This window comes from Zootoca vivipara, chromosome 2, assembly GCF_965207765.1.
Source record: "Zootoca vivipara chromosome 2, rZooViv2.hap1.1, whole genome shotgun sequence".
NCBI classification, from domain to species: Eukaryota; Metazoa; Chordata; class Lepidosauria; order Squamata; family Lacertidae; genus Zootoca; species Zootoca vivipara.
Genome location: NC_142584.1, coordinates 38358599 through 38370921, shown reverse-complemented (window position 1 = coordinate 38370921; position 12323 = coordinate 38358599). Strand labels below are relative to the sequence as shown.

General features: G+C 47.8%; 1 protein-coding gene across 10 annotated transcripts in view; it reads left to right on the top strand.

The window, feature by feature from the left end:
* NDEL1 (nudE neurodevelopment protein 1 like 1) overlaps positions 1 to 11685 on the top strand; it is a 51068-nt gene extending 39383 nt beyond the window's left edge. For 3 of the 10 annotated variants that reach the window (XM_088661679.1, XM_088661675.1, XM_088661677.1), the window contains 3 exons: positions 1861 to 1993; positions 4596 to 4620; positions 10464 to 11685. In XM_088661679.1, the coding sequence (XP_088517805.1) occupies positions 1861 to 1960 (100 nt within the window). In that variant the 3' untranslated portion in view covers positions 1961 to 1993; positions 4596 to 4620; positions 10464 to 11685. The remainder of the gene's footprint in view (positions 1 to 1860; positions 1994 to 4595; positions 4621 to 10463) is intronic. The other 7 variants (XM_088661681.1, XM_035104713.3, XM_088661682.1 and 4 more) reach the window with 3 other exon arrangements.
* The last annotated feature ends 638 nt before the right edge of the window (positions 11686 to 12323 follow it).

The window sequence follows — 12323 nt, the reverse complement described above, 5'->3', positions numbered from 1 at the left end:
CTTTTTGCAGAGATTTGGAGCCACTGCAAAGCAAGCCCTGCCCTATGCCACCTTCCCCCATACTTTGGATTGTGGAGGATCAGGGTCATCCTTAAATTATCCTGCACAGAGATTGTTTAGGTGAAATAAACAGGGAGTTAGGCAATGAAGTTGTTGCAGCCTGCATGCACCATTTGCAATCTTAACAGCTGCATTTCTAATACATTTTTCAAAGGCAGCCCCTGACAGACCTCAAGACAGCAGACTAATCTAGATGTGACTAAGTGTGCTTACCGTGTTTCTCATATTATAAGACATGTCTTATATTTATTTTTTCCTCAAAAAAACACACTATGGCTTATTTTCAAGGGATGTCTTATTTTTTTCCTCCTCCTCCTGCCGCGGCCGGCATTACTGCTGCGCCTATCACTATGTCTTATTTTCGGGGTATGGCTTATATTCCTTGAATGCTTAAAAATCTTGCTATGGCTTATTTTATGGGTATGTCTTAAAATATGAGAAACAGGGTAGGACAAAGTGTGGTACATCTTCCATGTGCAAAACTAAATCCACATAAGCAGCTGAGTTCTTCAAAAGTTTGGGAGGGGAAAGTGAAAGTAGAAGCTCTGCTGGCTGCCTTTGTGCCTGGCTTAATGATATTTTCTGTATAGCTTACAGACCAAGCTGCATCTTTGCCATTTGCACAAAGGTGGGATAGGAAATTGCTTGTGGATACACTTAGTCTCAATGTGAATTGGGTGTGCCATCAATGTGTGATTTGCTTCTCATAGTCATGAATCTACAGGCAAGCCTCTTAAAACCCACGCTTGCTATCTTGAGCCATACTGTGAACAGTAAGCAGATTGTAAGGTAGGAAAGGGTCACTCTTAGTCTGATTCCCATGGTACCTGCGTGCTTGTGTCATGCAACACGCAGTTGACCCACTGGAAGAATTCATGGCTTGTGTATATTTTGTATTATCCCTCTATTGCTGCATCCGTCATCATCTCGTGTCTCTTTTCAGGTCCTTTGTGCTTTTTATCTGCTTAAGCTCATATTATACTGGCTTAGTTTTTATTGCCCTCTCCTATTTCTGCTTTCTGCTCATCCCTTCATTTAGAACACCCTGGCTTTCCTCTTACAAGTCTCTCGCCAAAATTCTCTTCAGGTTTTCCCAAGTCTCATTCTGGACTTTTGCAGAAATAATTTCTTTCTGTTTGGTCCTCTTATTTTTTTGCCAGTCCCTGACCTCACCTTGCACTATGTCATATCCCATTTAGTGCAGAACTCCCTGTTGTTTATAGTAACTAGTACAGGCTTGAAACAACAGAATTGGTAAACAGTACTATAAGGCAGCTGCAGTCCTACTTCTGGGCAGTGGTTAGGGGATTCTTGCAGCTTGTCTCTTGAAGAATATGCTTAACAGAGATCTGGTGATCCTGTCTTCAAGGTAGGGCTAGGGAACAAATAACAACCACAAGCTATATCCCATGAAGCAGATACACAGGGTTTTCTTGAGCAGCAAGCAGGGAGGTATTCAAGTTGCTCAGGAGCATGCAGATAAGAGTCAAAGGCCACACTTCTTTTCTCAGTTCCTTCTGCTTTTGGCCCTGATGTTGACACACTATGGCGTCGCATCCTGTCCCTCTTCCTTTGCTGCTTCTCCTTGTCTCCCCCCCCTTTCAGTCCACCTGCAATTTATTTTTTATTTTTTGCATATTGTTAAGCCCTTCTGCGTAATTGTGAATTGGGTACCATCTTATTGCCATGCTGGCTAGGGCTGAGTATAGCTTATCATGGCATAGAAAGTGAGCTTAGGCGTGCCCTTTTTTCTCCTTCTCCCCTGTTTGTTTCTTTCTTTCTCTCTCTCTCCTTCTCTAGCCCCTGTAGTCTTCTCCCTGCCCCCAATTGTCGCTGGATCCTGAAACAGCCACGCATGTTTATGGACCCAACCCAATCTGCTGCTGCCGCTGCCTTATGAATGGCCTGTGGTTGGGTGGTGGGACTGATTGAGGTAACTCACACATTGCTCTATTGCTGGCTTTGCTGCTGTTCTGCTAGTAGCAATTGTTTACACTGTTGACTGCCTATGGTGCATTGGAATTGAGTGGCTGTTAAATTGGGGTGTGGTGGGTACTGTCCTACCTAGTTACATGCAGGAACAACTTGTTAAAGGCTGCTTATATTATAATAGTAGTAGTAGTAGTAATAATAATAATAATAATAATTTATTTATTTATACCCCGCCCATCTGGCTGGGTTTCCCCAGCCACTCTGGGCGGCTTCCAACCGAATATTAAAAACAGTACAGCATCGAACATTAAAAACTTCCCTAAACAGGACCGCCTTCAGTTGTCTTCTAAAAGTAGAATAGTTGCTTATTGCCTTGACATCTATTGGGAGGGAGTTCCGCAGGGCGGGTGCCACTACCAAGAAGTTCCTCTGTCTGGTTCCCTGTAACCTCACTTCTCGCAATGAGGGAACCGCCAGAAGGCCCTTGGTGCTGGATCTCAGTGTCCGGGCTGAATGATGGCGGTGGAGACGCTCCTTCAGGTATACAGGACCGAGGCCATTTAGGGCTTTAAAGGTCAGTACCAACACTTTGAATTGTGCTCGGAAACGTACTGGGAGCCAGTGTAGATCTCTCAGGACCGGTGTTATGTGGTCCCGGCGGCCACTCCCAGTCACTAGTCTAGCTGCCGCATTCTGGATTAATTGCAGTTTCCGGGTCACCTTCAAAGGTAGCCCCACGTAGAGTGCATTGCGGTAGTCCAAGCGGGAGATAACCAGAGCATGCACCACTCTGGCGAGACAGTCCATTGGCAGGTAGGGTCTCAGCCTGCGTATCAGATGGAGCTGGTAGACAGCCGCCCTGGACACAGAATTAACCTGTGCCTCCATGGACAGCTGTGAGTCCAAAATGACTCCCAGGCTGCACACCTGGTCCTTCAGGGGCACAATTACCCCATTCAGGACCAGGGAGTCCTTCACACCTGCCCACCTCCTGACCCCCCAAAACAGTACTTCTGTCTTGTCAAGATTCAACCTCAATCTGTTAGCCGCCATCCATCCTCCAACCGCCTCCAGGCACTCACACAGGACCTTCACCACCTTCACTGGTTCTGATTTAAAAGAGAGGTAGAGCTGGGTGTCATCTGCATATTGATGAACACCCAGCCCAAACCCCCTGATGATCTCTCCCAGCGGCTTCATATAGATATTAAAAAGCATGGGGGAAGAGAATGGAATCTGAGGCACCCCACAAGTGAGAGCCCAGGGGTCTGAACACTCATCCCCCAACACCACTTTCTGAACACGGCCCAGGAGGAAGGAGCGGAACCACAGTATGACAGTGCCCCCAGCTCCCAACCCCTCTAGACGGTCCAGAAGGATGTTATGGTCGATGGTGTCAAAGGCCGCTAAGAGATCCAGCAGGACTAGGAAACTGCTCTCACCTTTGTCCCTAGCCTGCCGGAGATCATCGATCATATATGGAAAGTTAACTAAGTCAGCTGTTGAAACTTCACAAGTGAGCTTGTTGGAAATTTTGACTGAACCAGAGAATAAACCAATCATTGATGTCCTTGTAATGTTGAGAATTGGTGGTAGCTGATAAGTGGCTGAGATGACTTCATGCGAACTCGTCTTTTGAACTCGTTAGACTAGGGATGAGGAACCACAGGCCTGTGGGGTATATGTCATCCCTAAGACATCCCCCTCTGGCCTACAGTGTCCCCTTCCCTGCTACAATTAAATATGAAAAAAGGCTGTTCCCAGAGCATTTGTTTGTCACAGCTAGGAAGGAAAGTGTCAGCACTCCCTTTGCACCCAAACACCCCGTGCTCTGCAATTAAACTTGATAAATAGCCTTCTGTGCCCTCAGTAGAAGGTTTTTCTCAAGCCTAATTATGATGGCCCATCACACCCCATTTGCAGTCTCAAGAAGATCATCCTTCCTCCAGGAGTTGGGCTTCAAAACCCCAAAAATACTGTTTTCAAGCCAAGTTCGTTGGGGGAGTGAATGCATGTGATATGAAGGCAGGTGTGTGTGTGTGTGTGTGTACAATCCCTGGAGGGTTTAGATCTCATCCTGCTTTAGATCTCATTGCCAAGAGTACAGTTGGGTGTGTTCCTTGCTTGCATTGTAGTAGAACACGTTTCTATTGCAGAATGAGAGCACCATCAGCAGAGCACGCTTTAGATCCCAGCCCAAGCCAGAATTCTATGCTGGTGTCTTTGTTAGCATTAATGTATAGCGTTATCAAATTCTAAACACATCTGTATTGATGTTGTACAAGCTAGTACTATAAATGGTCTCTGGTAGGCCATTAAGGACCACTGACAATATTACTAGAAATATATACAATGTACATGAATGCCAGTTGTGCAGGCACAACCCTTGACAGCAAAGTGTTCCCAAAGCAAGGTAAACTGGATTGATTTTAGGCAACTCTAATCTTGCTGTTTTAGTGCTATGCTTGGTGGAATTTGGAAAGCTTTAATACTAGTTCCTACATTGACTTCAAGAACCTCAACTTCATTAGTGATGCCTGGAAGTCTTTTGACGTAACAGATGTTTTCAATATGAATTGTTTCCATCTCTCCTTTCTGGATAGGTCAGATTCCCTGCACATTTCATGGGTAATTGCAACTGTTTTGGTGTGATGCCTGATGCTTGGAGATGAGTGTGTGTCACCTATCAGGAAAGCGTGGGGCTGACAGACTAATCTTGTGACTGAATTGGTTTTTGGTTTTTATTGCCATGTAACTAGATTTATAGATTTTACGTAACAGGATGCTATACTTCTGTTGAACTCGTCCTTTTCATGCATGTCATTTGAATGGGACAAATATGTGCCAGATTTGAGGTGTGTGTTGTGTACAGAAATAAAACTTCCGGAAATTTGCAAACCATGGAAAAACAAACCTCCAGAAATTTTGAGACAAAATAATATATATATAAGTACTTATTTATCAATTTCGAACTTGAATATAAAATGTTTTATGTAAATGTTAGTACTTTAGCAAACAGTAAAATTTAATGAAAATTTAAAAACAAATGCCTTGGTTGTATTTGAGCATCAATTACAAATAGGCCCAGAGATAGAGTTACTACCTGCTGAACCTTACATTACATAAAGATAACTGTTTTTGGTAAAAATATGAGAAAAAAATGATCAAATAAAGCAGGAACAATCAGTATTGTGATAAGCAAAATGCAAGTTTTTAACAATTAGGCCTTGAAACAGTCCCCCCTCCATAGCATTTATCCAGAAATGGGAAAGAAACCAAATTAATTTAAAAAAAATCTGGAGACATGAGGGGATAGTGGATTGATACCACATATCACAAGCAAGATATATATATATATATATATATATACACACACACGGTATATATATATATGCTTTATATTCAGGTGGTGACCTTTTCATGTGGGGGTTCCGTTCCCAGCCCCCAAACGCGTCAGTGGAGTGCGTATAAGCCTTCTTCCAGGTCCAAAAGGACCTGCACGTCTGCAATCACGCGTCAGTTGGACGTGCCTAAAATGCTTGCCGCCTGTATAACAGGATTGAGCTCTTTAGTCATTAGCACACAGCCAGTGTGGAAGGTAAGGGTAAAATACCATAAATAAGCACACAAAACCCTAATTGAACAATAAAGCACACCCTTGAAAATACCCACAATAAAGTTTGTTTCTAATCATGATTGTTTCTGAAAGATCAGTAGATTCCAATTTTCTGTTTCCTTCTCCATAATCTGTGAACTGAAGGTTTGCTGCTTGAAACAATATTTGCATGTTAGCTTGTTTCTTAATTCAGTGTGTACTTAATTTGCATCATTTTATTTCATGCTCAAATTTCAAGTAGAGGAATTTGGAGTAGGCTTTAAGAATTGTGCATGTCTTCAAGAAGTACCTAACATTTTACATCAGAAATTAAGGAAGTAAGATAAAGATGAAACAATATTTTAAAGCCCTGTATTAAAAGGTGTCATTCACATTAGGTTGGCTCCAATGCTGTCTGTGCATGAGTAGAACAGAATTCCGCTTGCCTAACAAGATTTCACCTGCCTGTTCTTCCATTCTGCCCCTGCCACCAATAGACCTCCAAAATCTGTTCCAGAAGGTTTAGAGACCCTTCAGAGAAAATTCCGACTGTGGAAGTCTGCTGCAGATGAGGAGGGGGAAGTCCCTTTGCTCAAATACAGAAAGCTGCCTAATCATTGGTCCCTGTAGCTCAATATTGTCTGCACTGCACTGATATATTGGCTCTGACTGGAGATTAAGCCTGGGACCTTCAGCAGGCAAAGCAAATGCTTGCCCAGTACTGACCCTTCTGTTCATAATTCCAAAAGTGAAAATAGTTCATAAGTTTCAAATTTTCTTCCACAGAGTCCTTTCTTTTTCATTGAAAAATGGAGGGGAAAGGCTTTGAAGGGAGAAACCTCCCTATTCATTCTTTGTCAATAGATTTCTGTTTAAGAAGGGGAGGGGAAGCCTGCTGAATGTAGTCACTTCTGCTGTTTGAATGACAAGTATGCCACAGGCAAGAAGCTTTGCCTGCTCATATTGACGTGGCGTTTCTCCAGCTCAATCTGCTGTTGAATCAGGAAGGCAGAGGGAGGCTTTAACGGGCCTCCTGCCTCAGACGGTTCCAAGGAGATAAGTGGGCTAGAAACGGCTGACGGACAGTTTGCTACTATGAGGGCAATCTGCCCGAAAGGCCTTTATTGCATCAGAGCTGCAGTTCAGTGAATGGCCTGGATTTTAACAGTCTTGTACGTCAGTTCTCAGCTGTTATCTTGACACTAGTGGTTTTCAGCCCGTTTAATAACGGGCGCTAGAATCCTGGGGTTCGGAGAAGCGCTTGCACAGCGCTTCTCTGAACCCTGGGACCTGTCCTTGCTGTCGGCGGCAGGGGGACAGGAACGAAGGAGGAGAAAGCGCTGCTTTCTCCTCCTCCGTTCCTCTCCCGCAGCCGCCGACAGGAAGCAGACATCCCAGGGTTCGGAGAAGCGCTTGCACAGCGCTTCTCTGAACCCTGGGACCTGTCCTTGCTGTCGGCGGCAGGGGGACAGGAACGGAGGAGGAGAAAGCGCTGCTTTCTCCTCCTCCGTTCCTCTCCCGCAGCCGCCGACAGGAAGCAGACATCCCAGGGTTCGGAGAAGCGCTTGCACAGCGCTTCTCTGAACCCTGGGACCTGTCCTTGCTGTCGGCGGCAGGGGGACAGGAACGGAGGAGGAGAAAGCGCTGCTTTCTCCTCCTCCGTTCCTCTCCCGCAGCCGCCGACAGGAAGCAGACATCCCAGGGTTCGGAGAAGCGCTTGCACAGCGCTTCTCTGAACCCTGGGACCTGTCCTTGCTGTCGGCGGCAGGGGGACAGGAACGGAGGAGGAGAAAGCGCTGCTTTCTCCTCCTCCGTTCCTCTCCCGCAGCCGCCGACAGGAAGCAGACATCCCAGGGTTCGGAGAAGCGCTTGCACAGCGCTTCTCTGAACCCTGGGACCTGTCCTTGCTGTCGGCGGCAGGGGGACAGGAACGGAGGAGGAGAAAGCGCTGCTTTCTCCTCCTCCGTTCCTCTCCCGCAGCCGCCGACAGGAAGCAGACATCCCAGGGTTCGGAGAAGCGCTTGCGCAGCGCTTCTCCGAACCCTGGGACCCGTCCTTGCTGTCGGCGGCAGGGGGACAGGAACGGAGGAGCGCTTTCTCCTTCCTTCCTCTCCCCCAGCTGCCGACAGGAAGGACGCGTGCACTCTCCCCCCCCCTGCCTCCTCCAACCGCCGCTCCTCTCACGGGCCAGGGAGGGTTGTGAGGAGGCCTTCGCCGGCCTCCACCCTCGCTTCCCTGACGTGCCCTGCAGTGAGGCGGTGTCCGGCGGGAGCGGCGGTTGGAGGAGGCAGAGGGGGGGGGAGAGTGCGCGCGCAGTCTCTGCTGTCCAATCCCTGTATCCCTGGGGCACATGCGCAGTGACCCAGGGACACACGGGACAGCTTGGACGCAGGGACAACTTGGACATTATTATATAGGACTAGTAGAATTCAGCCCGTTTAAAAACGGGCGCTAGAACGCTGCTGTCGTGCAGCGCCGGCATGGGACGGAGCTTCGGAGGTCTCCGAAGCCCCGTCTCATGCGGGAGGTGCGAGGCGGGGGGGGGGAGAGAAGCACTTCTCCCCCCCCCCGCCGCGCACCTGCCGCATGAGACGGGGCTTCAGAGACCTTCTCCGAAACTCCGTCCCATGCCGGCGCTGCGTGCCGAGGCGGCGGGGGGGAGGAGCGCTTCTCCCCCCCGCCGCCTCGCCGCACACCTCCCGCATGAGACGGGGCTTCGGAGAAGGTCTCCGAAGCCCCGTCCCATGTCGGCGCTGCGTGGTGAGGCGGCGGGGGGGAGCGCTTTCCCCCCCGTCTCGCCGCACACCTCCCGCATGAGACGGGGCTTCGGAGAAGGTCTCCGAAGCCCCGTCCCATGTCGGCGCTGCGTGGTGAGGCGGCGGGGGGGAGGAGCGCTTCTCCCCCCCCCCGCCGCGCACCTCCTGCGTGAGACGGGGCTTCGGAGAAGGTCTCCGAAGCCCTGTCCCATGTCGGCGCTGCGTGCCGAGGCGGCGGGGGGGAGGAGCGCTTCTCCTCCCCCCCCCGCCACCTCGCCGCGCACGCCAAGCCAGTCCCCGAGCCGAAGTGCGGCGCGGCGGGTGCTTTTCGCTGTTTGCCTCCCCCTTCGCTCCGGGAAGGCAAACGGCGAAAAGCCCCCGCCGCGCCGCACTTCGGCTCGGGGACTGGCTTGGCGGCGGCGGGAAAAAGGGGAGGAATTCCTCCCCTTCTTCCCGCCGCCGCCAAGCCAAAGCCGGCTTCCCTCGGCGCCCGCTGCCGCTTCGGCCGAGGAAGCGCCGTCCCATGCCGGAGGTGCGCGGCAAGGCTGCCGGGGGGAGCGCTTCTTTCCCCCGCCGCCTCGCCGCGCACCTCCAGCATGAGACTGGGCTTCGGAGCGGCGGTTGGCGGAGCGGCGGTTGGCCGTTGTCCCTCCGTCCAATCCCCGTGTCTCTGGGGTACATGCGCAGTACCCCAGGGACACACGGGACAACTGGACGCAGGGACAACATGGACATTATTATATAGGATTCCTTGTGTGACTAGCCCCAGCACTTTGCATGGTTTTTTAAGGAACAGGTTAGCCTATAATTGCCTTAAGCCATCTTCAGAATATCTGTGATCTAGAATTAGTCAGTTTTTCTTATCTGTAGGGCTCACACCACCATCATTTAGCTCACCCTGGGAAGCCCTAGCAGTCTACTAGATGCCTACTAATCAGTGAATTGTACAATTGACCAAGATTCCATAGCTGTGATGCAGACTCCAGCTGCAATCTGTGTAGAAACACTTTCGTCACTCTGCAACTTTTGAATAATTGAATTCAAGACCTATTTCTTAGCTATTGTAACACAGCCCACAGCAAAGATTTAACTAGCTCTGTGAGCTACCTAGTCATTCTTTATGTAATTCATTTTGCTTTTCTTCTGGGTTCCAGCAGCAGGAGAGTATCCCACATTCACATGCAGCCTAGCTCTGGGGGCTTCTGGTAGATTATGAGTCCCCTCCTCTAGTTTATCAAATGGAGATTAGGTCCAAGAGCAAGAGGTAGAAACAGAGGCTAGTTTGGTATTTGTGTGGCAGCCGGGAGCACCTCTACATGGAGGTGTGATGTTTGGTCAAATGCATATTGTACATTTTGATACTTCTCATAGCTTTCCGATAGACTGGAAAACTTGGATGATAATTTCTGTGTTTGGTTGTGTGGTAATGCTAAGGCAACATACCATACAAAGTTATTTATGCACACCTTGATGGTAGTGAAATCTTAGTAGTTTACAAGAAATATTAAAATTATCAGTTTAAAAGATTAAAACATGTCAACATCTGTGTGACTGAACAGGCTTGTCTAAACAAAAATGTTTTAAGCAGGTGGGTGTAGAACAGGATACAGTAAAGGTGCCTGTCTGGTGTCAGTATGCAGGGAGTTCCAAAGTATAGGTGCTGCCACACTAAAATATGTTTATAAAGCATTTGGTGTATTTCTGGATAGCAAAAAGCCCTGTTACCCATGATGAAAGCCCAAAAGGCAGAAGTTCCTGTTGAATATATAGAAAATACATGTGTACTTTGCCTTTTTCCAGTTAGTCCCCAAAATTATACAATTGTAAAATATAAACAAACATACTAAAATTGAAAATAAAAGGAAGGAGACTATTCTGAAAGGAGACAGAAGTGTCTGTCAAGGGACTTGCCTTTGCTGCATGCATTTTGGGAACTGAACAATTGGCCTTTAGTTTGCAGGATTAACAGTCCTTTGGATTTTCACAATTCAGTTTACACACTTGGCTAGCCCTTGCAAGACAAACAGTTCAGCTTTGCATCTGTTTGTGACGTGGCGCAACAAGTGCAGTTTTTACCTGTCAGTACTTCTTGTTAACCGTTTTCTCTTACTGTTCCACAGGGCAGTCAATGGCTTTGACCAAGGCCCACCACCAGGTCTAGGAGGGTCCAGACCATCATCAGCACCAGGCATGCTCCCTCTGAGTGTATGAATGGGTTGCAAGGCCATGATGGGACTCCAATTAGTTCGTGAAGGAACAAGAGCTGCTTGCAAAACTTTTCCGTTAGTGCCCCCTGCTGGAGCTGGGTGGGTTGTAGCACTCAGAAGCTGCCTGGAGAAGATCCCAGCACACACAGAGCACTCCTTATGTCAATACAGTCTATTTTCTTCTATTTCCATCGTGGACGTTCTTTAACGTGGTCACCGCTGATGTCTGTCTCACAGGATGCTGGAGTTGCACTTGCCTAAATCACCTTCTCCTGCTGCCCCTCCCTCCAGTTTTGTACCTCTGCTAAACTGGGCCTACTTTGATGCTGGATGGCCCCTTAGCAACTCCTCCACCTCCTCCCACTGCTTCCCAAACTTTGCACATAGGCACACAGGATCCCAGTGCTGTATTTCTTTTCCCCACCCTGCCCCCTTTCTGGATGAGACAGCTCATATTCAAGGGAAGCCAGGGAAGGCCTAGAACTTCTCTGGCCAGCTGATACACCTGGAATGCAGGATGAACCTGTATGGACCTTCCATACTCCCAGTGAAATGATGATGTATCCAATGGGCTTGATACCTGATGGAGCAGCCCTGCTAAAGATCTAACTGTGGTATCTCCTCTGTGGAGCACAAGAAATGTGTGTGTTGTGCAATTATGTCTCTGTTCACCAAAGCTGGTAATTTTTAAAGTAGAGCAACACCCCCGTTTAATTTTTTTTTTTTAAAAAAATAGTCAGCTTCCTCCTATGCTGCTGGCTTTTGCCTATCTTATTTCAATAAACCAGTGGTTTGGGGCTCTGGCTTCTTAGTGAGAATTGCCTAAGAGCGAGGGAAAGAGAAGGGAGTAAAAGCCAGAGCAGGCTAGGGGCAAATTGCCACTCACAACTTGGATTTTGTCAGCCCTTGTGTGTCCTTTGCTGCATTTACTGTTTACATTTGTTTTACTGTACATAGGTTTGTAAACATAATATCTTTGCCTAAGATATTTGTACATAACTTGGGCTTTGTAGCTTTATTTATTCAGAATCTCTGAGGCATGTTTTCCCTAGGACAGTGTATCAGATTTCTGTGGTGACTGCCATCCTGTGGTTCAACGAGAGATGGTCCAAAAATAAAGATCTTTTAATGTGGACACATTGGCTTTTGCAGAAAAGATGCTTCTGCCTATGCTTTGTGTGTTGTTTGGGTGAGTGGGTGGTGTCACTGTGGCAGCTGTGGAGCAGGCTCTTCCCCTTATAAAGTTGACACAAGTTCCCTTCTGCAGCTGTGGCTAGCTGTTAGTAGAGGATAAATCTGGAAGTGAGTGCATCTACAGCTGGACGTGGAGGTGGTCTGATCAAAGAGCATCCTTTTTCATGCGTTTTGGAATTGTGGCTGCCAGGCTGGGGGGGTGGGGCTCTCTTTTCCTACATGCCTAACCTATGTTGGATTCCTGCAACACATGACGAGTGCCAGGAAAGACTTAAGTTACACTAAGAACATAACTTGTTTAATGTCAAGATGGCAACTGAACAGAGGATTTAGGTCTTGCACAGCTAGCAGCTGAAATTCAGGTGTGATGGTTTCTAGTAAGATTTCCAGCCAAAATCAAAACTTTCTGCATGATGCTTCACTACTGTCAACATCCACCATGATTGGCAGTAACATGTGCTCCTATTCATCTTCATAGTTTCTTATCATGAAGAAAGTACACACCCAAAAGACCAAGCTTCAGGTAGGGCTTTTTCTCCCAGATGTAAATACATTAGTAATAATGGACCAATACACCAC